At 39.1% G+C, this 25233-nt stretch overlaps 1 protein-coding gene across 3 annotated transcripts in view; it reads left to right on the forward strand.

Moving 5' to 3' along the window:
• The window catches only part of Iqch (IQ motif containing H), a 222292-nt gene that overhangs the window by 88361 nt on the left and 108698 nt on the right, over window positions 1-25233 (forward strand). The window contains exons 8-11 of one of the 3 annotated variants that reach the window (XM_017798968.2): window positions 6041-6117; window positions 7952-7990; window positions 22145-22236; window positions 24397-24467. In XM_017798968.2, the coding sequence (XP_017654457.1) occupies window positions 6041-6117; window positions 7952-7990; window positions 22145-22228 (200 nt within the window). In that variant the 3' untranslated portion in view covers window positions 22229-22236; window positions 24397-24467. Of the gene's footprint in view, window positions 1-6040; window positions 6118-7951; window positions 7991-22144; window positions 22237-24396; window positions 24949-25233 lie in introns of those variants that run through there. The other 2 variants (XM_017798967.2, XM_029565014.1) reach the window with 2 other exon arrangements.

Genomic DNA, 25233 nt, shown 5'->3' on the forward strand with positions numbered 1-25233 from the left:
CCATGGTCTCACTGTCACAGATATTATGTTTAAATGTATGAATATTGTACATATATACATATCCTACAGATAAGATTCTATCTACACATATATCAATATACATTGTTTGTAAATATAATTTAAGTATATAGGATTTATCTTGATCATAATGTGGGATCTTTTTAATAATTTGGTGAATTCAGTTGTAGCTTATATCACTCATTTCCTACATAGTGCCAAGTAATGTTCCATGTTAGAATGCTACGATTGTTAAACCATCCAGCTGTTGAAGGACACATGGGTTGTTTCAAGTTTTCAACTACTATAAAGAAAGCTACCTATAAAGATTGTGCACAGGTTTTTGTATAAACATATGTCCTCATTTCTTTAGGATAGAGGTCCAGCAGAGTAATCTCTGGGTCTTAAGGCATGGTCATGTTTGTTTTATCCACAGACATCCAGAATCACACCAGAAAGTGTTATCATTTTTGTTCCAACCATCAAATATAATTTAGGAAACTCAAAAAGAAAAGGAGTCTCAATTTTTTTGCTGATGTTTTTGGTTTCCATGACACTTCTTCCGTTCTAATATTCCACGCTCTCTTCTTTTTATCATTCCTTTCTGTCTAGAGAACTCACCCTAGCACCCATTTAGAGTATATTAATGATAGGCTGTTTTCATTTTCTTTCACTTGGGAATGTGTTGACTTCCTGCCTTTATTCCTGAAAGCTGTTTCCACTGAATATATGATTCTAGTTCACAGTTCTTTATCTTAGCACTTGAAAAAGAGAAGTTAAGTCACTTATTTTTGGCCTTTGACTAGAAATCTACTGACATTTGAATTTTCCCCTTATGGGTAAGGTGTTATTTTCCCTGCCTGCTTTCAATATTTTCTTCTCTGTTTCTAGTTTTGAGAAGTTTATGATATGTGTTGGTTTGGATTTCCTTGGCTTTATTCTGTTCCAATGTGGCTTAACTTCTTGAATCTGTAGGCTTATATTTCACCGAGTTTGGAGTGTGTTCAGCCATTATTTCTTAAAGCACATTTCTCAGCCTTCCTTGTATCTCCTCTCCCTGTGGGACAATGCTGACACAAATGTTGCAGTCCCACAGGCTTTATTGTTGAGGCTTTACCCGCTTCTGCTCATTGTACCTTCCCTCTGTTATTTAGATTGGGTGTTTTCTAGTTTTATGTCTTCTAGATCACTGATTTCTTTGTCTCTTTCGTTTTGTTGTTGAGTCTGTCCACTGTATTTTTGTATTGCAGTTATTGTATTTTTTTCAGTTTTTGAATTTTTCCATTTTTATTCCTTTTTATATATTCTGTTTCTTTGTACATATGTTATATTTATTCATTTATTCCAAGTATGTTTGTAATTGCTTACAGAAACATTTATGATGGCTGTTTCATTATCCATCTTTTCAAATAATTCCAAAATCTATCCTCGCAGTGCTGGCATCTGTTCATGTTTATTCAGTTTGAGATCTCTTTGGTTCTGATCAAAACTCAATATTTCTGGATTTATAAGACTATAATTCTTATTTAAGTCTGTTTTAGCTTATAATTGGACACCTCTATCTATTCTAAATCCATTTAAAAAACAAGGCCAAAAGTTTCAATATGTATGTGTTTCATTTGCTAAAGTTTTAAAAAATACTTTATTATTTTTATTTTATGTGTATGAATGTATTGTCTGAATGTATGTAGGTGCTCCCATGTTGTGAAATGCCCATGGAGGTCAGAAAAGGGCATCAAATTCCCCTGGAACTAGAGTTACAGATGGTTGTTAGTCACCATGTGGGTGCTCGGAATCGAACCTGGATCCTCTGCAAGAGCAACCAATGCTCTAAACTACTGAGCCAACTCTCCAGCCCCCTAATACAATGTTTTGTTTCAGATTTTTGCATTTTGGTTCATGTATGATCCTGACTTAAACTCTTCCCCTGTAATATTTTTCTTAAATTTTTATTCATTTTTTTAGCTGATGCGGATAAATCATAAAATTGCATATATTAATGAGGCACTATGCTATGTTTTGATGTATGTATACACTGCATGATGTTTATATCAAGTTAAGTGTATTTATCTCCTTAAAAAATTATCATTTCTGGATTGTAAAAACTTAAAATCCCTTCTTTCTAAACTTTTGAAATATGTGTACATTATTATCTGTTATCACTATACTCTTTGTTAATAGCATACCCAAACTTTCTGTTCTTGTCCAACTGTGATTCAGTACCACTGATATTCCCCATCTAGCCTTCATTTTTTTTTTTTTGGTCTTTTTGAGACAGGGTCTCCCCATAGCCCTAGCTGGTCTGGAACTTACTTTGTAAACCAGGCTGGCCTCAAACTCACAGAAATCCACCTGCTTCTGCCTCCCAAGTGCTAGGACTAAAGATGTGCATCACCACACCTGGCTAGTGTTCTTACATTCCCCAGACTTTGTTGACCACCATTCTGTTCTCAACGTCTATGAAATGAAACATTTTAGATTCCACATGTATGGTGATCATAGGATAGTTCTATTTTTAATTCTTGGGGAATCTCCATTTTCCATAATTTACAGTTCCATGGACAGAGTGCAAGGGTTCATTCCCTTTTGTCTGCATCCTTGCTAGAACTTTTATCTTTCTTTTCTTTTCTTTTCTTTTTTTTTTTTTTTTTGATAATAGCTCTTCATGCTAGGGTGAATGGACTGCCGGGGTGCTTGGTTCCCTCCAATATATTTCATTCCATCCTCATGTTTACCACATCTTGGCTATAAGAAAGCTCATGGAGACCTGAGACTTATGTTATAGCATGGGGCACAGAAGAACACAACACAGTGCTGTTTGAATTAAAAGTCCTTCCTAAATTAGCTGGTGGTCAAGGGTGAGCTTGACCTGGAGGAGAGGTAGGATAAAGTTTATAAAGTCTAAAACCATCATGCCAGGGGCAAAGCCAATAACCATGTATACCAGGGGCAGGTCAGTTAACAAAGAAGTTTTTAGTTAACAAAAAGTTTTTAATTTTCGGTTAGGAAAAACAAGTTTCTCAGAATTGCAGAAACAATGGACTCCCTGGGGCTGCAGGTATAGATAGGAAAGAATGTTCTCTGACTAAATGTAGGTTTCCTAGTATTATAGAAATAAAGCACTCCTTGAAACTACAGGTGTAGCCTACATGGGACTGTTCTGCCTGGCGGCAGTTAGCGAAAGCAGGGGGAGAAGCTGGGCAGAAACAGAAGGTGAGCAAAAATCAGCTAGAATAAAATGGAGTTTTGTCATTTCACTTAAATATACAATCTAGGCAAGGAAAGGTAGGAAATAGTGGTGTTGATCTCTTCCCAGACACCTTTGAGTATATTTTCTCTTAAATCTCTCAATCACATGGCTGTTGGCCACAGTGAAGACTGGGAAAGTGAATGTTCAGGGATAGGGTCAGCATTATCATTAGGAAAAGGGACATACTTAGACTGAATCCTTGGTATGATGATCTGGGCTAGTATAATCCATTCATGAATACTTTGTTCTTTGCTGACTACCTCAATATAGTTAGTATTTGAGGTGCTCTAAAAATGGTCTGAAATTAAATTTGAATGGTACGTTCTTTTTTTCTTGCTAAATCTGACAGCTTTAGGAGTTATGTATATTCTCACCCTGAAAAAAAAATGGGGTTTTAGAATTATTAAGGAAGAAATAGGTAACTATTTGGTAGGCAAATATGAATAACTATCACAGAGGAATCCAAGTTTATCAAGAAAGATGCCAGTTCTGCTCCCTCTGACAGTATCTCTGTAATATATCATAGAAATTTTCCAGAAGGGAAGTTGAGTTGCAAATTAGGCAGTGCCTTAGGATACAGTTTTGTTAAAGATGTAGACACATCAGGGCTGGAGAGATGGCTCAGTGGTTAAGTGCAATGGCTGTTCTTGCAGAGGACCTAGCACTCACATGGCAGCTGACAGCCATCCATAACTCCAGTTCCAGGGATCCAACCACGCCCTCTTCCTGTCCTCCAAGGGCATTGCACAACACAGTGTACTTACATACTTGCAGGCAATGCACTCATACACATAAAATAAAAATAAAAAATAATTAATAAAATATTTTTAGGAAGATGTAGATAGTGTTCAAATGTGTATGTGCCATAAAATCCAAGACTACATGGGGTTGTAATGTAGTGATAGCATCTTTGCAGGTAGCTAAGAACATTCTTAGATATTATTTACTCCAGATCATTCACACAAAATTAAAATTCTTTTGAGATTTCTAGGATTTTACTAAATCCTTCAAAATTCAAAAACTTATTAGCTGTTGTTTTGTTTCAATGTAGGAATTTACTCACAAAGTTCACTTGTCTTCAGGAACATGAAAGTTAGGAAAAACAGGTTTTACTGGTGAATCTGTATTCAAGACACCTTGGGGCTAGTCATGGTTCAATCTGCAGAAGTGGAAGAGCAAAGTCCAAAATGAGCAACAGGGTAGGAGAGTGCAGAAGTCAAGGCAAGAACTTTTGTTTTTGTTTGTTTGTTTTTTAATAGGCTTGTTTTTTTATTTATTATTTTTATTTTATGTGTAGAAGTGTTATGCCTGCATGTAAGTAAGTGCACCCATGTTGTGCAATGCCCACAGAGGACAGAAGAGGCTGTTGGATCCCCTGGAACTGGAGTTACAGACAGTTGTTAGCTGACATGTGGGTTCTGGGATTCGAACCCAGGTCTTCCATAAAAACAGTGTTCTTAACTACTGAGCTATCTCTTCAGCCCCAGAACTTTTGCTTTTTAAAGATTTATTTATTTTATGCGTGTATATGAGTGTATGGGATGAATGTGTGTATACCACTTGCATGCATGGCACCCATGGAGGCCAGAAGAGGGCATTAGATCCCCTGTAGCTGAAGTTTCAGGCAAATGTGAACTGCCTGATGTGGGTCCTCTGGAAGAGCGGGAAGTGCTCTTAACCACTAAGCCATCTCTCCAACCCCAAGGCAAAAACTTGTTGGCTTATGATGGGGTCTGCATATAGTATGGTACACTGGGCAGTGGAAGGGAGAAATACAAATTAAGGGGAGGCTCACTGGAAGCCAGGGAAATCAGAGCGGAGCTAACACTGGGCCAGATGCATTAAACAAATTCCTTGTGTGGGGGCAAGGGTTTCAGTGCTCTGAAATTCTGACTACTTTAAAAAAGATAGTTGAAAATATTCCTTATAGCTCAACTTGAGGTGATTGGCGAAAACTGAATCCTAAAAATTAGATTCTAAATTGTGTATTGATGAAGTTTCCTAGGACGCTGTTCTTGACAATATTAGCCAGTTCTTTCCAAGACAGCTGTTACAGAACTGACAGAAAAGGGGGTTGAGTTGAAGGACTTGAGATGAAAGGAGCCTCACTTCTTTTCATTCAGCTACTACCCATTTCAATGAATTATTCGTTTTCTTTCTTGGTAAAAATAATGTAAGGATTTTTCTCCTCTGAGAACACCAGGCTTGGAGTGTTTGCAAAGGATAGTTGAATTTGCTGTCAGTTAGCAGGAAAGATGTGACTGAGAGATTTATCCAGCATGAATCTCCTCACCTCCATGCCATGGACTCAACATATTCTTCAAAAGTTGGCAGTTATAGATTTAATTAATTTCAAAAATAACCTTTATGGTATTAGTTACTTATAGCATTTTAATTTTGTAATCATCTTTTTAACAGCTACACAATAAAACAGATCATCGTATATGACTATATTAATTATCTTGTACATAAACTTGGGAATCTGGCTATTTAAAGGAGTCTTGAAGTAAACATTTTATAAGACATATTTTCCTCTCTGATTTTTCTGCTTTTAAAATTTGCCTTTTCATTTGGGCAGTTTGCATAAGGCGGATTGACCTTGTGTTCTGATGAAATGATTGTCCTACCATAGCTTTGGCTTTGAGTCACTGATCACAGAGGTTTCACAGGAAAGATGAGTGGTCAGCAGACAGTGGGTGACAGCCATTTGACTTTCAAGGTGCAACCCCATAGCTCCCACCAAGTGGCTCAGCCTCTTTTTCTAGAAGTAACTTTTCTTACCTCTATCCACAGCTCCTTTCACTCTACCTCAGAAACCACACCTGCTTCCACAAGAAGTGCAGGTGCCTCACAAGAAACAAAAAATCAAGGTACTCGTATTTCTAACTACAGAAAGAAAACTGTTCTGATGTGCAATATTGTCTGTGAGATTTTTTTGTAATATGCACGTATCATCGAGATGTCCTTAAGTATTATTTCAGCTGTCTAGGGTGCATTTTAGTTTATTATTGCTGTTATTATTATTCTTTGTAGTGCTATGGATCAAACCCAGGGCCTCCCACATGCTAGGCGAGTGCTTACCACTGAGCTACATAGCCAGCCCTTGATTTTAAAAGGGAAAATTCATGCACAAGTCAACTCCACCATGACACTATGAGTGGGGTCTAAAGTACTCAGACCCATTGCATTATTGTGAAATTAACAGGTAACAGATCAGCCTAGACTACCAGATGATCAGAGATCCAGGAATCTGGAAAACAGCTTTGCTTATTGTATAAGCTATGTCATTGTGAGGTTTTATTGCCTTTCATTGGTCTTTAAGCGTAGGCTGAAAAGACAAGACCTCCAACTTTACACAGAAAACCTTGATGGGATAAGAGGAAGGAGATCTGTATTTTTACGATTAGTCCCCATAGTACAATGTAATTCACTCTCCTGAAGATGTCCCTAGTTGGAAGGGGCTTGGCTTTTGTAGGTTGCTTTCTTATGCTTATGAGCCACTGACAGACTTGGGATGATTGAAACTTATCGCCACCACCAAAGGAGACAGCTGGCAGTGTCTTTTTCTGGCTTGCCCTGTGTGGTCATGAAAAAGGAGCTGAATTGGAGAGCAGCACTGAAGAAATTAACCCTTCTGTGTGTGCAGAGCACACTGCTACCTGCTCCCCGACACCTCCATCTTTAATGCCAAACCTTTCTCAAGGGATGTTCCATGTATTTTTAACACAGTTGGGCTGTTTCCCCTTAAGAAACCTGCATGCTGCTTCTGGAGCAGCATGTCATGTGACACCCCAGTTGCCATGGCAAATATTTGTGTTTCATGAGAAATGTGGGTAAAAAAAAAAAAAAAAAAAATCAATGCAAATAGCCAAATCCCAAGACAGACAGGCCTTCAGGCGGGTGCTTGGCCTGCACCATTATTGTTTCAAATTCAGCTGTTTAACAGGCTGTGAGAAGCCATGGGCTAATGCGCATTATGTAAACAGGCATAGGCACCTGTTTAGATTCTCACCCATGTGAGTGCTGAAAACCCTTGGTATTACAGAGGACAAATCTATAGACAATATGCATATTGCAGTTAGGTTTTAGCCAGGAAACAGCTTACCACCAAAGAAAAAATTTGAGTTTTGACATTTTTTTGTGAATGCCATTTAGCCCTGGTTTTAATTTCCTAATTTCCTATGTTGACTTTGCAAAGGTTTCCTCTACTGTTAGAAGCAGCAGCATTTAAAGGTTGTGCCCCATAGACTGGTATATTTCAGAACTGACTCTTCAGTGGTTTGTGGTCTGTGAACTGGGCATAGAAGTTAAAGGAGAGAAATCTGCAAGATGCTAGCTTCACGTAGAGCCTGTGCACATCCTCTACCAGGTGCCAGTGCCAGGCATGATAACATGTGAAGTCTTCTCTTACAAATGCTTCCCAGAATGTTCCCTGAAAGTGGAATTTAGCATCTGACTCTAGCTGTTTGTGTAAATATTTACTTTCTCAAACTCTTTCCTCAAAGCAAACAGGGCTTGACAAGCAGAGCATGGATATCTGGGGTGAGAAAGGTCTGATTATTAGCTCCTTGCCTATGTGGATAAGGGAACAGGCAGCCCAGCTGGGGAACGGGAGAAGAGGGAGACTTAGAGCCTTCTATTTGTTTTGTAAAACTGCCCATGAGAGTCATTTTGATGTAAACTGTGTCTCATTCTTCATTGTAGGGGAAAGGCAGAAGGTCAAGAGGACACTGTGACAGGAAGGTCTGTAATTTGTGTGACTAGTTGGAATTTGGGATCTGTCACCTGATGTCCCTTCCATTTGCTTAAGGGCAAAAGTATGGGAGGCCGCTTGACAGCTGGAGATGGCAACAAAAGTTCCTTTGCGCTTCCTTTATAAAAGAAATTTGATCATGGGCTTTAAAACAAACCTGTGGTTCACTTAAAGTGAAAAACCTGTCTTTGCCTCTGTCAGGACTGAATCGGGTCCCAGTCTTCAGTCCAAACAAATGATTCAGCATTCTCAAAATTTGGCTGAATCATGTATTCAAAGTTTTTCATCATTGAAAGGTATTTTTTTCACTTTTACATAAACATTTTTTCTATTTTTATTAAATTTTTGTGCATTTCATACAATGCTTCTTAATCATGCTTAGACCTTTTCCCCTACGTGCACTCACTTATGGCTCCCCCACCAGCTTTCATACATTCTGTCATATATGTTAAGGCCTATCGAGTCAAGTTTGTGTCCCCAAATGTCCCTCAGTGTGAGTTCATCAACTGGAGCCTGGTCAAGTGATCTTGTGTCACTCCCTTAAAGAAAACCAACTCTCCCCTACCCAGGAGTGATCAGTTGCCAATAGTTCCTCAGCTAAGGTTGGGGCCTCTTACTCATTTCCCCACTGCTATGGGGTGTTCGTCTGGTTTGAGTTTTCATGGATCTTGTGCATGCTGCCACCATTGCTGTAAGTTTATATGAACAGGTTCCTAGCTACCTGGAAAACTGTTTCCTTATGGTCATCTCCCACCCCTGGCTCTTACAGACTTCTGCCCCGTCTTTTGCAATGGTCCCTGAGCCATGGGTGGCAGAGGTTTAATATAGGAGTCCTATACAGGGACACCCACTCCACAATCTTATTCTCTACATTTTAGCCAGTGGCTTTCTGTGTTACTCACCATCTTCACTGATGAGAGTTGAGAGATGCATTAATATTCTCTCTGCCCCTTGTTCCTATGTTCCCTGAGCCTCAGGTATAGAGGTTGCATTATAGATGTGTCACTTAAGACTGGGCATCTCACAGATGTTTATTCTCTGTGTTTGACCAGTTGTTGAACTCTGTAATAGTCTCCATCTGTAGCAAAAAGAAGCTTTTTTGATGAGTGGTGAGAGGTATACTTGTATATAAGAATTTGGAACTAAGATCCACAAACAAGAGAGAACATATGTTCCTTGTTTTTCTGAGCCTGTGTTACTTCACTTAGTGTAACCGTTTCTAGTTCCATCCATTTACCTGCAAATTTCATGATTTTGTTTTTTTCTTTATTGCTGAGTAGAACTCCATTGTAAATGTCAACATCATAAATGTCATTGTAAAACTCCATTGTGTAAATGTCAAGTCTATTTGGAGTTGATTTTTGTGCAGGGTGATAAGTATGGGTCTAATTTCATTCTTCTACACAATTTTACCAGCACTATTTGTTGACAATGCTATCTTTCCTCCTGTATGTGTTCTTGACATCTTTGTCAAATATCAAGTGGCTGAAATTGCATGAACTCATGTTTGGGTTTTCTGTCTTGTTCCATTGATCCATATGCCTGTTTTAATGCCAATACCCTACTGTTTTTTTATGACTATAGCTCTGTAATATAGTTTGAGATGTGGTATGGTAATCCCCCCCCAGCATTGTTCTTTGTGCTCAGGATTGCTTTGGCTGGTTGGGATATTTTATGTTTCCATATGAATTTTAGGAATTTTTCCTAATTCTGTGAAGAATGTCATGGGGATTTTGATTGGGATTGCATTGAATCTATAAATTGCTTTTTATAGGATGGTTATTTCACAATATTAATTCTACTAATCTATGAGCAGAGGAGGTATTTTCATCTCCTTGTGTCTTCCTTAATCTCTTCAAAGATGTAGAATTTTCATCGTATAGGTCTTTAATGTCTTTGGTTAGGTTTATTCCTAGATATTTTTTTAAAGGCTATTGTGAATGGAAGTGTTTCCATGAACTCTTTCTCTGATTGGTTGTTATTTGTATATAAAAAGGCTACTGATTTTTGTAAATTGATTTTGTAACCTGCCACTTTGCTGAAAGTGTTGAATTTCTTGAAGTTTTCTGATGGAATTTTTGGGATCTCTTAGGTATAGTATTCTGCCTATCGTCTGCAAATAGGGATAATTTTATCTCTTCTTTTCCGATTAGTTCTCCTTTAATTTCCTTCTCTTGTCTTACTGTTCTAGCAAGAGTTTCAAGCACTACATTGAAAAGGAGTGGGGATAAACAGCCTTGTCTGGTTCCTGATTTTAATGGGAATACTTCCAGTTTTTTCTCCATTTAGAATGATTTTGACGGTGGGTTTGTTGTATTTTGCTTTAATTAGTTTGAGGAATATTCTCTCCAGTTCAATTTTCTCTAGGATTTTTAACATGAATTCATGTTGGATTTTGTCAAAGGCCTTTTCTACATCTATTAAGATGATCATGTGATTTTTGTCTTTAAGTTCATTCATATGATGTATTACATTTATTGACTTGTATATATTGAACCATTCCTACATTGCTGGAATAAAGGTAACTTGATCATTGTAGGTGATCTTTTTGATATGTTGTCTGTATGTGGTTTACAACTATTTTTGTTGAGAATTTTTGCATCTATGGTCATTAGGGATATGGACCTATAGTTTTTCCTTTTTTTGTTGTATCTTTACCTGGTTTGGGTATTAGAGTGATACTGACTTCATAGAAGGAGTTTGGGAGTTCTCTGTTAATGTTTTTTTGAATGATTTAGTATTGGTTGTAGATCTTCTTTGAGTGTCTGGTAGAATTCTGCTGTGAATCCATCTCAGCCTGGGCTTTTTTTTAGTTGGGAGGATTTGTATTACTGTTTTAATTTCCTTATTTGTTATGGGTCTGTTTAAATTGTTGGTCTCTTCTTGGTTTAAGTTTGATGGATTCATTGAATTTAGAAATTTGTCCATTTTCTTAGATTGTCAGATTTAACAGAGTATAAGGTTTTTAAAAGTATTTCCTTATAATATTCTGGATTTTTTTGAGGGTGTCTGTTGTGATGTTTCCCCTTTCATCTCTCATTTTGTTGATTTGAATTTGCTCTTTCTTTCCTTTGATTAGCTGGGCTAAGGGTCTGTCTATCTTGTTTATCTTTTCAAAGAACCTGCTCTTAGATTCATTGGCTCTTTGTATTGTTTTCTTTGTTTCTATTTCATTGATTTTTAGCTCTGATTTTTAAAAATTATTTCTTCTCATCTGTTGGGTTTGGGTTTGGCTTGTTCTTGCTTTCCCAAATTCTTGAGTTGTACCATTAAGTCATTTATTTGTGCTGTTTCTGGTTTGCTTTGTTTTGTTTTGTTGTTTCTTTGATAGGGTCTCCCTAGGCCCAACCCACCTGTCACTATATGTACCAGGCTGGCCTTGATTTCACAGAGATCTGCCTGCCCTCCACCTCCTGAGGGCTGGAATTAAAGACATGTGCCACCACACTTGGCTTCTGGTTTTTTATTGTAGGTGCTTAGAGCTATAAACTTCCCTCCTAGGACTGCTTTTAATATGTCCTAGAAGTTTTGTTGTGTTGTATCATCATTTTCATTTAGTTCCAGAAATACTTTTATTTCTTTCTTGATTTCTTCTTTGACTCATTCATCATTCAGGAGTGTGTTGTTTAATCTCTATGACTTCATGTAGTTACTAGAGTTTCTTTTGCTGTTGATTTTAAGTTTTATTGCATTATAGTATGATAGACTACATGGAATTATTTCAGTTTTTTGGTATTTGTTGAGGTTTATTTTGTGTTCCAGTATGTGGTCTATTTTAGGGAAACTTCCATGGGCTCCTGAGTAGATGTCTAGTCTTTGGTGCTTGGGTAGAATATTCTGTAAATGTCTGATAGGTCCATTTGATGTATGATATCATCTAATTAGATGTTTCTCTGTTTATTTTTTGTCCATTTGACCTGTCTATTGGAGAAAGTGGGGTATTGGAGTTCTGACTATTACTGAGTTGTGGTTAATCTATGTCTTAAAGTCCAGTAGCACTGATTTTTTTTTAAACTGGATGCATATATAGTGCATAAACTTGGTGCATATATATTGCATATAAATTTGGTGCATATATATTCATGATTGTTATGTCTTCTTGATTCTTTCATTCCTTGATCAGAATGTAGCAACCTTCTTCATCTTTTTTGATTAATTTTAACTTAAAGTCTATTTTGTCATATATTAGCATAGCAACTCCTGCTTGTTTCTTAGTGCCATTTGCTTGGAATATTTTTTTTTATCCTTTTGCCCTAAGATGGTACCTATCCTTGGAGGTAAGATGAGTTTCTGGTAGACAACAAATACATGGATTTTGTTTCTTAATCCATTCAGTTAGTCTGTGTCTTTGACTGAGTAGTTAAGGCCATTGATATTTAGAGTTATTATTGAAAAGTGTGTATTGCTCAGTGTAAATTTATTTTATGTTTGTGTGCTTAGTCTTATTTTGTGCTTTGGTACTTTATACCCTCTTTTATTTTCTTTCTGTAACCTCTTGAGTATGGTCATTTCTTTCTTCAATCCTTTATACTGCTTCTAGTATTTTCTGTAGGGCTGGTTTGATGGACATAAATTATTTTAGCCTCTTTGTATCATGGAAGATTTTTCTTTCCACTTTGACTATGATAGACACTTTTTCTGGGTAAAGTATTCTGGGCTGGCATCTATGGTCATTTAGAACTTAGAATACTTTGCCCCAGGCTGTTCTGGCTTTTATAGTTTGCATTGAAAATTCAGCTGTAATTTATATAAAGGTTTTTCTTTATATGTGTAATTTGTTTTTCTCTATCAGCTTTCAGTACTGTTTCTTTGTTCTGTACATTCAGTGTTTTTACAATGATATGCCAAGGGGAGTTTCTGTTCTAGTCCTCTCTAATTGGTGTTCTGTGTGCTTCTTGTATCTGCATAGGTATGTCTTAATTTATGGAATTTTTCTTCTCTAATCCTGTTGAATATCTGGTCAATGTCATGGACCTGAGATTCTTCTCCTTCCTCTATGCCTATGATGCATAGATTTAATCTTTTCATGCTGTCGCACATTTCTTTCATACTCCATTCCTGTGTTCTTTTTAAATTTTTCATATTCTTTGCTCGAGCAGTCCATTTCTTCAACTTTATCTTCTAGTCTCGATATTCTGTTTTACATTTCATTCATTCTGCTTGTGAGGTTTTTTCTGTCATTTCACATTGGCTTATTGAGTTTTTCATTTCCATCTTCATTTTGGCTTGAGTTTTCTTCAATATTTTTTTATCTTTGTGAATTCACTTTTCAAGTCCTGCATTGTCTTTGTCACTTCATTCAGCCATATGTTTTTATTTTCTTGCGTTTCAGTCAGGAATTTATTCCTATCCACTTTGAGTTTGGTGAATTGTTTGTGTGTTCTTTAAAGTTTTTGAATTCTTTGATCCTGTTTATGACTGTTGTTTTAAATTCGGAGTGCTGGGGTTCCTCTGAATAGTTCTCATTGTAGTACACTTCTGTAGGATTGATTGGTTTTGGTGGGGACATATTATCTTGGTTTTTCGTATTACTTGTGTTTTTGCATTGTGGTCTGGGCATATGGATTTCTTTTGTTGGTTGTGTGTCTGCTATGAAATTCTAGCCTTTGTTCAGTTGAACTTTGGTTCTGTTTTATATCTGTTGATACAGCTTGATTGCTTTCTGATTGGGTATGAAGGGTTAGTTGGTCTGTGCTTCAGGTTCTCACTTGATTTTTTATTATTGGGACAGGATGTTCCAAGCTGGCTAGTCAAGAGCTCACCAGCAGGGTGAAGAAGCCTAGGCCTAATTGGAGGATATGGGGATCCAGGGGCTGGGTTCTGGCAGTCTAGTCCAGAGCTCTCAAGGGGGAGGAACAGGAGGGAGCCCAGGTCCAAGGCAGGGATGGGGATGGCATGGGGAGGATCTAACTAGCTAACAGAGTGGATGTGAGCCCTGGAGTAGAGAGAATGCAGCTGATCCCAGAGCAGAGGGACTGAGACCCAGTGGGCCAGATGTGGCTTATGAGGCTAGTCTGGAGGGCTCAGACAGGATAAGCAGGAGGGAACCTAGGCCTATGGCAGGGGTGGGGACAGTGTGGGGAGGGTCTAACTAGCTAGTCAGAGTAGGTATGAACCCTCAAAAGTATTTTTAAAAGGAAATGAGATGTTAAAAATGAATTTGGTAGTTTCCCAGCATGTGTTTACATGTGTGCACATGTACTCTTGTGCTTACAACACAAGCATGGAGTATATGTGCAGGCACACTCATGCAAATGCACATACTGCATTTGTGAAGTGATTGCTGAGAGGATGGGATAATAGTTAAACTGAGCACAACAGCTAAGGCAACAAAAAATGGGAAAAATAAAACTATCCCCACAATATGACAGGTGATATAGCAAGAACTATCTATTTTATGGATGAGTCAGTTGTACTATTTTTTTTTTTTTGTCTTTTTGAGACACGGTCTCCCTGTAGCCCCAGCTGTCCTGGAACTCACTATGTAGACCAGGCTGGCCTTGAACTCACAGAGCTCTGCCTGCCTCTGCCTCCCGAGTGCTGGGATTAAAGGTGTGAGCCACTATACCTGGCTCAGTTGTACTATTTTAATCAGACATGTGCAATGTGAGCCAGTCACTGCCTCTATCTAGCTTATTTCCTTTTATGTATGTAAGAGTGTAAGAGATTGTTCTTGGGCTGGTAAAATGGCTCAGTGGGTAAAGGTACTTGCCACCAAGCATGAAGAACTGAGCCTGACCCCTGGGAACCACATGGTGGGAGGAGAGAACCAACTCTCCTCCACATGCACACCATGATATGTGCCCACCCCCACCCAAATTAAACACATAAATAAATGTAGCAATGAAAATTTAAAGATGAGATTGTTCCAGATTCATGTTCATGGACCTTCTTTATCTCCCACAAGTCTCACTTCACACCCCCAGGAGAAGTGGCAGTGTCCGATGAAGACTCTTACCATGCTCCTGTCAGCTGCAGTACCTACTTTCTCCCTTCACCATCACAGTATACTGTGTTTGAACAAGGGGATCCAGCTTTAACATCAATACTTTGAAAGTAGCTAGGTGATGTCATGCAGTAGTTTGGGCCTTAACATGTCCTCTTTGGCTCAGGTAAATAGACTACCTTTTAGAATACAGATGCTCCCTGGTTCCAGAGCAATCTAATATCATTCTTTATCTTGCCTAAAGGATTGGAGAGAGGGCAAGTCTTACTTTTGCAAGAATTAGAGCTGGAGGTAAAAGATAATAATCAAAAGCAGGTTCAAGATCTCAATATCTCTCTCTCTCTCTCATTTATTTTCTTTCATGAAATCTTATTTAAGGAAGAAGACAAAAATTCCAAAAAACAGAAGGAAACTGTAGAATCGTTTCTCTTTTTTTTTTTTTTTTTTTTTTTTTTTTTTTTAATCTCACTATGTGGCCATGACTGGCTTAGGACTCATAGACTAGGCTTGTCCAGAACTCATAGAAAGCCACCTGCCTCTGCCTCCTTGGTGCTGGGTCTAAAAGCATGTGCCACCATGCCTGGCTAGAACCGTTTTTTATTTTCTCTAATTCACTAAAAATTGCCCCTACCACCTAAACATTTTTGGCATTAAGCTTTCAAAGTGAACTTACTTATATGGTTTTTTTGAAAAGCAATTTTTTTTCTTATAAGTAATTGACAAGAAGAAACTGCATGGACCATTTTTATAAAGCTTCTTGGCATTGCCTGTCTACCTATACTTGTTGCATGTGAATGAACTTACTTATAAAACTCAGGGAAAAATGAACTTATCAGCAATCCACAAAATAATCTTTATTTTCTTTATCTCTTTCACTAAACAAATTATGGCCTAATCATTCATAAAAAACTGTAAAGTCCAAAACTGAAGAAAAATACAAAATGTACAAGAATTTTCTGATGACAGCATAATCCTTTGGCTTCATTAAGCCTTGCCATGTCCTGTTACTGTGTTCATATCATACTGTATGTTCAACTCTGATTTTGCTCTAACACTTTACCACAAGCTTGTGCAGATATTATTAAAAACTCACTACATAATATTCTGTTTGTTTGTTTGTTTGATTGATTGAGACAGGGCCTCACTATGTAGCCCCAGGCTAGCCTTGATCTCACAGTGATCCACCTGCCTCTGCCTCCCAAATGCTGGGATTAAAGGTAAGCACTACCATGCCTGGCACTGTATAAGGGTCTATAATTAAAGATGCATCATAGTTTTCTTAGCCATTATCACGTCTTTCAACATTAAATTATAAATGTCCAATAACTCACCTGATCATAGAATAGCTTTGTGCAGTAAACCCAGTCCAAGTGGCTATGAAGTCATCCATTCAACTAATCCTCGCTGATTTTTTCCTATGCAGTGGGCTTCGGTGGCAGTGGGGATAGAGCAGTGGCTCAAACCAAGTCCTTGTCCTCTTGAGACTTTTGTTCTAGTGAGGGAAGCAGATTATACAGACATCTACTGTTATGTCACAGAATGTATATGCTCTGAGGAAAGTAAAGCAGAATACTCACGGGGCTATTGAGAATGTGCCAAGGTGGAACTTTATAAAAATTCTACACATGTTCTTTAGTGATCTGTGAGCAAGACTTCCTCACACACACTTTTTCCTCAGGAAAACTGGAATGCCCAGCTTCATTTGGATGGTAATAGCAATCCTTGTCAAGCCTAGCTCTTTCTCCTGCACCTACAAAGAAAATGATGATGTGTCTTTACTCAGGGATCTGGGAATCAGGCTGCTTTAGATGCCCAGCCTGTCAGACTTCCTGAGTATATCCCCAGCAGGTTCAACCCATCCATCATAATTGTCCCAGGTGGTCCTTAACTGTGTCACATTCTCTCAGAGAATATTTGAAGGGTAGCAGAAAAGATGAAATCAATGCAGCAGTAAAGTAAAATGTGCCTCCAGAAAAGGAAATGTCACATTTGACTGAAACAGACTCCATCTACTTAAAATGCCTCCTGATTCTGTTCTGTTTGATCTACCACAGGAATCTGATGGACTAGGTGCTTTTTGTTCCATGAGACACATCTAAGGGAGGGGACTTTTCTCCTCAGGATGGGCTTCCGAGTTCAGGAAGACCCATTTGAATATAGCAGCTTCTAAAGCAATTACTGAAGGGATTCTAGGCAACTGCTGCTGATCCAAGTGGCCTTCCCACTCAGTTCCTTCATGTGCATGTCTCTGCTTAGCGAGTCCTCTAGTCTCTTTTGTGCCTTTTAGTCTCTTTATATAGGTTAAGCACTCAGACTCTTGCTTTTTAATTGACACACTTGAGTCTTAGGCAGCTTTGAGATCTTATAATCAAGAACTGTCTTGCTTACTTACAGATAGACCTCAGAATTCTAGGATGTTACTCTTCTGGGTTTTCTCCTCATCCTTATACAGCAGGTAGTATGGACATTGCTCATCAATCTGTTTTGAAAGTTGCTACAAAGAATTTGCTGTATAAAAAATGGACAAGAAAAAACAATTTCCCGTCTTTCTCATGATGCAGAGGTGATACCACTGAGATAGCTGCATTTGATTTGATGGTTTTACTGGTTCCAGGAGTTTAGTAAAAGGACAACACTGGGCTGGAGATGTGACTCAGTAGGCAGAGTGCTTCCTAGCATGCCCAAAAGCCTGGATTTCATCTCCATCGCTACATAAAACCCAGCATGGTTGTATGCAGGAGGACTAGAAGTTCAAGGTTACCTCAGCTACATAGCAAGTTTGAGGCTAGCTTGGGATATATGTGACACTATCTCAAGCAAGGAAATGAAAAATAAAAAGCCAGTAATAAATCTAGAGGGGTGACATATTAGGTCAGAGAGGCATAGGGTGCCAAAATTAGAAGTGTCGAGTGGTCTCCTAATGGAAACTGAAAGCCCACAGGGGAAATGACTTCCAGAGACCACAGAGGAAGGTGGGGACAGACCAGGTTCCAGGTCTTCTGGCTTCAAATCCACCAGTCTTTGACCATATCATATGCTGTCCACTGGCATATTCATAAGGGTTAGTGTAACAGATTGCTTTCCAGCCTAGCAAATAAGAAGAAATATCAGGTCAAGGAAGGGCAGGTTGACTCTGACATAAGAGGTAGTGGAAGAAAGGCTGGGCAAGGAGAGCACAGTTCAGGAAGGGGCAGTGTAGAGAATTCTGGAAAGGTAGAGCTCTGAGTTCTGGTGGTGTGCAGGTAGACTCCACAGGGTAAGGTAAGGTATGGAAAGGAAAGTGCCATGAAGAAACAGGAACTAGAAAGAGGCGGTGAGAAGGCACTGAGGACCAACACCCAGGAATTCTTTCCTTTCCTTTAGTTCTATATGTATTGGGAATATTTAGGAACACAGTTATTTCTTACAGTAGCAAAAACATTGTCCCAGAAGCTAAGACGATCCACGAAGTAGATGTGTGATCTTAGGCTTGTTTACCATCTCAGAGCTTCCTTTCCTTCACCTGTAGTAATAACCTCTGCGGCAGGAGGAGGCACTGTGAAAGGTCCTTGTACATACTGTAATTATCACGGAAACTCCCTGTGAACCTCTCGTCTTTGCAGCTGAGAAGATTCAGGTCCAGACATGGAGGCGACTTGCAGAGGAGTACCCAGCAAACAACAGCAGAGCTTGGCGTTGAACCCAGGTTACCTGGACTTCAGAGCCAAATCTTGTTTCTCTGGGCTCATAATAGTCTATTGACCAAAAGGCAAAGTTAGTGACTTTCACGATCCCTCATGTTTTAAAATTCAGATCTGTGATTATGGCTAAGTTCCTAAACCTCAAGTCTGCTACTTTCTCTGAATATTGTATCTTTTGAACAGTCTTAGGAAGTTGAGTTTCTAATGTTTGTTTTGTATAAAGATCAACATATCAGGACCTTAGCCAAAATTAAAAAACAAGGTGAGACAAAAGGGCAGCTATGGTCTTTGGGGAATAATAACTCTCTTTGTCTCTGAATCTAAGCCCTCACTTAGAACCATCATATGCAGGAAGAGCCTACTCAGACAATGCAGTTACCAAACGAGTTCCTAATGGGTATATTCTGGTATTTGAGAAACTGGACACTGAATCCAACATTTGAAAATATTTTGGGGCTGGAGAGATGGCTCAGCGGTAAAGAACACTGGTTGTTCTTGCAGAAGACCCGGGTTCAAATCCCGGCACCCACATGGTAATTAACAACTGTCCGTAATTCCAGTCCCAGGGGATCCGACAGCCTCTTCTGACCTCTGCGGGCATTGCACAACACGGGTGCACTTACCTACATGCAGGCAATATATGCATACACATAAAATAAAAATAATAAATAAAATTTTTTTAAAAGAAAATATTTTGTCTTCTAGGCAGTAGAATGATTGTCTTTCTGTAAGGGTTATATCCATGTCAGATCTTCCAAAATACTAGACTCTTCACCAGTTTATATCCAGTTGTTTATATCCAGTTGGAAATCCAGTTTAATCTTATGTCCACTTGCTGTCCACATATATGAAAATAGATTTTTCATAAAGAAATTCAGCTTAGCCCGGTATGATGGTACATGCCTGTAATCCTAGCACTTGGGAGACTAAGGCAGGAGGGTTGATTTTGAGGGTAGCCTGGCTATATAATGAGTTCTTGTATCAAAACAACAGCAACAATATCAAAAAAACAAAAAGAAATTAGCTTAGGGCTGGGGACGTAGCTCAGTGGTAGAGCACTTGCCTAGCATGCCCAAGGCCCTCGGTCTGATTTCTAGTACTGGAAAACAAAACTTAGAAATACATTCCTTTTTCTGAGTGTTTTCTTTGTGGCAGTTATTCCTAATTTTACAATGCAATACCGGGCCTATCTATTTTGCTTCACATTGGGTCTTACTAACACATGTCACTGTCATCCCACCTTTCTGCTTTTTGTTTTAGATTTAGAATTTTCCCTAAATAACTGCTCCAGAAACTCTAAAAGTTGCCTAATTAGTGATTACACTTTGCAAATGAAGAAGAGCATTTCCCAGCTAGTTGACTCAGTCAGTTAGAGCAGGATGCTAATAATTAGGCCGCAGTCACAGGTTTGAGTTGTATGGAGGCCAATTAGTCCACAGCTCAGGCGTCTCGCAAAGGACAGATGTAGTTGTGGTCCCAAGAAGGATGGGGGAAGTGGGGGGGTGTACACACAAATGCCTCAACAGACAGCCACCCCATGAGAAGGAAAACATTTTGCTACTGCGTCCATAACATCACACTGGGAGTGCTGCGTATTGTAAACAAAGAGGAAGAAGAAACGGAAGGAGAGGAAGGAGTGTGGGGGAGGGATGGAGGGAAAACCAACAAATAATACTAGACAAGCTCATGGGCATAAATAGAGGAAGAACAACAGAAGGAGGGAGCACCTCCAGTGTGGCGTGACCTTTAATCAGGGCTCTGGTTCTTAGCAGACTGTGAGGCAGCTCTGTCTTTACCTGCTCAGTGGATCTCACAATGCTGATACACTGCTTTAATTTGGGAAGCCTTTCTCTTGAGAGACATGTCTTTTCTTGCTCTAAGTCTAAAGTGCTCCCGTGTGTGGCATTCTCTGTGACAGATGTACTATAGCTATGCTTTAGCTGACTCCAAACCCATAGCTTCCCTGTGCCTGAGTGGTCTATTTGATGTCCAAGAGTGCGCGTTTCCTTTGAGAGCAGGTCTTTGCTGGAATTTCATCTCAGAAGGTAAGAAGGTGTAATCCTTTTGTTTAAAACAGCCCCTGTTAAATTCTACAACCCTAGTCCACCCAAGACAATTCTATCGGAAGGTCTAATCCATATTTGTTGGTGAACATAGACACCGTAGACCCAGCCTGAGGAAAGGCAGTCAGAGACTGAAGAGTCCTCTCTCTTCTGACCTTTCCCTCAAGACTGTTCCCTTTTCATAGATGGCCCCACTTCTATATCATTCGCTGTAAGCATAAGGAATAAAGATAAGGAATTTTGAAAATATCTGACCATCGCTAAGGATTTTCTGGCAAATCTGCCATCCACAGCTTTTACTTCTTATAGGAGTCAGAGCCTTCATTGCTAGATCAAACATGCGACTAGCAGACCAGCTCCATGCATGGCCATCTGTGATCATTCTGCATGCCTGCTTCTCACTGATGAAGCACTGCCATTCTCTGAATTCTAACCTTCCACCATCAGAACCCATTCTTGCAGGGAGGCAGAAACATCGCCACAAGCTATTTCTTTTGGAACATGTGCCACTTGTCTTCTACCCGGAGCCATCACCCATCCTGCCAGCACTGATGTCTGCTAAAGGGTGCTACTTGTCTAACTCTCTCTTGCCCATCCAAGACAAAGGAATTTATTTCCGTCTATAAAACAGCTTGTGTCCTCTTGTTGTCCTAATTAGAACAGAAAGAGCTAGGGTCTTGGCAAGAAGACTTTGCCCCTGTTCTTATAACAGTTCTTAAGTTGAAACCATGCAAAAGCTCATTTCTGTTTAAAGTCAGCTTCTAAAGTTTAAGGACATTTCCCATTTAGTACTTAATATTTGTTCTTTAGTATTTTGACTTGAGATGACAATCTAATTCTACTTACCAGAACTGAGAAAAGAATTTGAAGGTTGTTTGTTGTTGTTGTTTTGGTTTTTAGAATTGAACTTCCAAGTAGACTTGTGTTTTTTATTTCTTTATATTGAAGCACAAAAATTCATATCATTTTAGAGACTACCTATTCTACCTGAATCAGACTGTTCAGAGAAACCAATTATAGCATGCTCTGCTTCCATCTGGCTACAATAGGAAGAGTTCCTCTTCCAATAAGTTCTGCAAAGAAGTACTCTAAAACACATTAATGGCTAGGGAACAGTAGTCCAGGCACCTGAAGATTTGTAACGTTTGTCTTAGATTTCACACTAAGGTTTAATACACATATAAAAGATGAATTCTTTCACTTATTTTTTAAGGTGATCATCATTCTTTTTTATTGAATTTTTGTGAATTTCATGCAATATTATTATGATCATATTTGGATCCCCTCCCCTATCTGAAACCCCCCTTACTAACCCCTGCCCAATTTCATGTTTTCTCATATATATTGAACTCTATAGGTCATTTGTGTGTGTGTGTGTGTGTGTGTGTGTGTGTGTGTGTGTGTGTGTGTGTTGAGACCCATAGAGTCAAATATGTATCTCCAAATGTCCTTCAGTATGGCTTCATCCACTGGAACCTGGCTAACCTACCAAGAGTCTCACCTTTAAACAAGACTCCCAGCAGCATCGGTCGCCAATAGCTCCTCAGGTAGAGTTGGAGTTTCTTACCCAATTCCCCATGTCTATGCTGGAATTTTGTGTGGCTTGAGTTTATATGGAACTTGTGCATGCTGTCACCATTGCTGTGAGTTCATATGGGAAAATGGGAAAACTCTGTCTCCTTGTAGACATCCACCACCTCTGGCTCTTACAATCTTTCTGCCCCCCACCCCCAACCCCCTTCTGCAGTGATCCCTGAGCCTTGGGAGGTAGAAGTTTGATATCGGTGTCCTATCGGGATAAACAGTCTGTAGCCTCTTATTCTCTGCACGTTGGCCAGTTGTGGGTCTCTGTGTTAGTCACCATCTGCTGTGTAAGGAAGCTTCTCTATGAGAGCTGATCTATGGGTATAGCAATAAGTCATTAGAAATCAGTTTACTATTGTATCTATTTAGAAGAATGATAGTATTAGGCTCTCCCCTACGTCTGTGACCTGTCTAGCCTCGTGAAGGTTGTTTCTTATTTCACTGCCAATGTTTGGTTATTGTGCCTTTATTATGAATATGTCTCTTATTTTTCTCTTAGATGGCTTTTTGCCTTGGATTTCTTAATTACTCATAATTACCAACTCAGTAAAGACAAAACATGAACAACCTGACCTAGTAATCCTCACTCAACACAGTGCTGTAGCACAATAGTTACTGATAAATTAATTGGGCTTGTCGCCCTTTGAGTTATGTGAAAGGTCTTAAAATGCAAAGAGCAATGTAGTTTTGTGATAAAGGTGGTCATGTGTGTGTTCAATAGACACATTAAAGACAATCGAGTCCTTAAATCCCTGAGTAAAAAGAATAAAAGAATCATTATAGTAGCCTAATACCTTCCTTACTGAGGAGAACTGAGGATGAAAACACCCAGGTCTTCCCCTCCCAGGCCATCAGGAACTTTTAGATCCTGGGGCGTAGTGTTTATTTTTCTCAAGCAACAAATATCAGTAATTGAAATGCAGTGGTGTTTTAGTGGGCATCAAAATTTCCTTTTGTGGAACTTTTTTCAGTGCTAGGACTTGAACCTTGGGCCTCATGGTCTTTAGAAAAGCATGCTACCATTGAGTAATGTCTTCAGTCCTCTTTTCACTTCTTATTTTGAGATAGTATCTCCCAGACTGGCCTTGAACTCACTCTGTAGCGTAAGGTAGTAGTTTTGAACTTGTGATCCTTCTGCCTTAGCTGCCCAAGTAGTGGGGATGACAGGTCTGTGAGGGAGACCCAGCTTTGGCTTTCTTTTTCTTTTTCTGAGTGAGGATGTTATTATGTGTTACATGTCACCCAAATCCCTTCTGAACTGATTTTAAAACTTATAGTTCATTCTATTTTAATGTAGAAAAATACAAAAAGGACTAAAACATTGCCCATTATGCTATTATTAAAGGATTTCTTGTAACATTTATACATAAAAGTATATTTTCATGACTTGAGACTCCATTCAATAAGATAAAATAAAAAGCAGATGCTTCTTTGTTGAGATTTCCAATTCCAGTCTACCTATGGACAGCCCCAGACATGCCCTAGGAGGACCCCAGACATTACAATGAAAGAGTATTTGCCAAGAGAAATGCAGAAAACGGCAAGTGTGATGGTAACCACTGGGCACAGAGAAAGCAGCAGAACTCCAGTGTGCCCAAGAGTGATAGTTTAGAACATCAGAGACTGCTCTTAAGGGCAGATTTGACATTATCCTTGAGGTATAAAGAAAGGCTTCCCCCTGTTATTAGGATTGACTGCTAAGTGATGAAAGAGGAATCAGCAGTGTGGTTCTCTAAGACCATGGGTACTTGGGTAAAAGGTAACATTACAAGAGATATGGTCACCTGACCATATCAAAGTAAGCCAAAAGCATAAACTTGAATCATCTGTTTCCTTGAGCAATTTTATAACAGTTATATATATATATATATATATATATATATATATATGCACTTTTCTATCAGTTTTTAATAGCTTCCAGTGATCTCTAAAATATCCTCTTAGTAATGAGTTTTGATGGTATGTATCAGCCAGACTTCCAAGTTATGATGGGCATGTGTGACATTGGTCCCAGCAGCTTCATCCTCTCATTGTGGAGTGGTAACTGATCATGTGCTAGTATATTTGTGTTGGTCACTCACTAACAGAGGATATTTCACCTCTGGCAAACTTTCTTTCCTCAGGCCATGAAAACCACTACACCTTCCAAGGCTATGAAATCACCATGGGATTACAACTTTTTTATTTATGATGGCATCGTAGACAAGACAGCCCCAGACTTCTTGGCATTCAAGGCACACCATAGCTTAGCCTGGGGGAGTATCTTTTCTCTCCTGGAACATGTGGAGAAGTTTCTCAGGGACTATGCAATACCAGAAGTCAAAATAAAAGGACGGAGTTTAATGGCCCTCCTTCCAGAGTTTGAGCTCAAGAATAAAGTTACAAGGTCTGACCTTCTGTCAGTACTGGAGAACCCACTCCATATCCAGATGCTGCTAAACCTCCCCGGACAGAGGTACAAGGGCCGAGGTGGAAAGTCAGAGGCTGCCATCAAGATCCAAGCCACATGGAAATGTTATAAGGCCAGAAAATTCTTCCTCTCTTACCGCCAACAGAAGTGGGCCTCAGGTGTGATTGCCCTTGCATGGCTTTTACATTGCCACAAGACGCGACTGAAGAAGATCCTGAAGGAATCACGGCAGAGACACCTGGAGAATTTCCGCATCCGAGCCAAGGTGCACCAGGCTGCCAGCTGTTAAGGCAGACCTCTTTCTCTAAACATTTCTTGCTTGAACAACTGCAATAAATTGTCTCTTTATCTTCTCTTTTCCTCTCTGACCCTCCTCTGCAACCTCCCGCACCTACAACTTTCTTCCCTTTAAGATGCACAACTCTGTTTGTTTGAGCATCAAATCTTAGCCCTAATCAGGATCTGGCTTTTATGCCTGCAAAATCTGTTGCAATTTTTCTATAGAAGAAAATTCCCTTCATTTTGACGATGGTAGTTCTGTCGGAAAAAT

This window comes from Nannospalax galili, unplaced genomic scaffold, assembly GCF_000622305.1.
Source record: "Nannospalax galili isolate Female #2095 unplaced genomic scaffold, S.galili_v1.0 scaffold54, whole genome shotgun sequence".
Lineage (NCBI taxonomy): Eukaryota > Metazoa > Chordata > Mammalia > Rodentia > Spalacidae > Nannospalax > Nannospalax galili.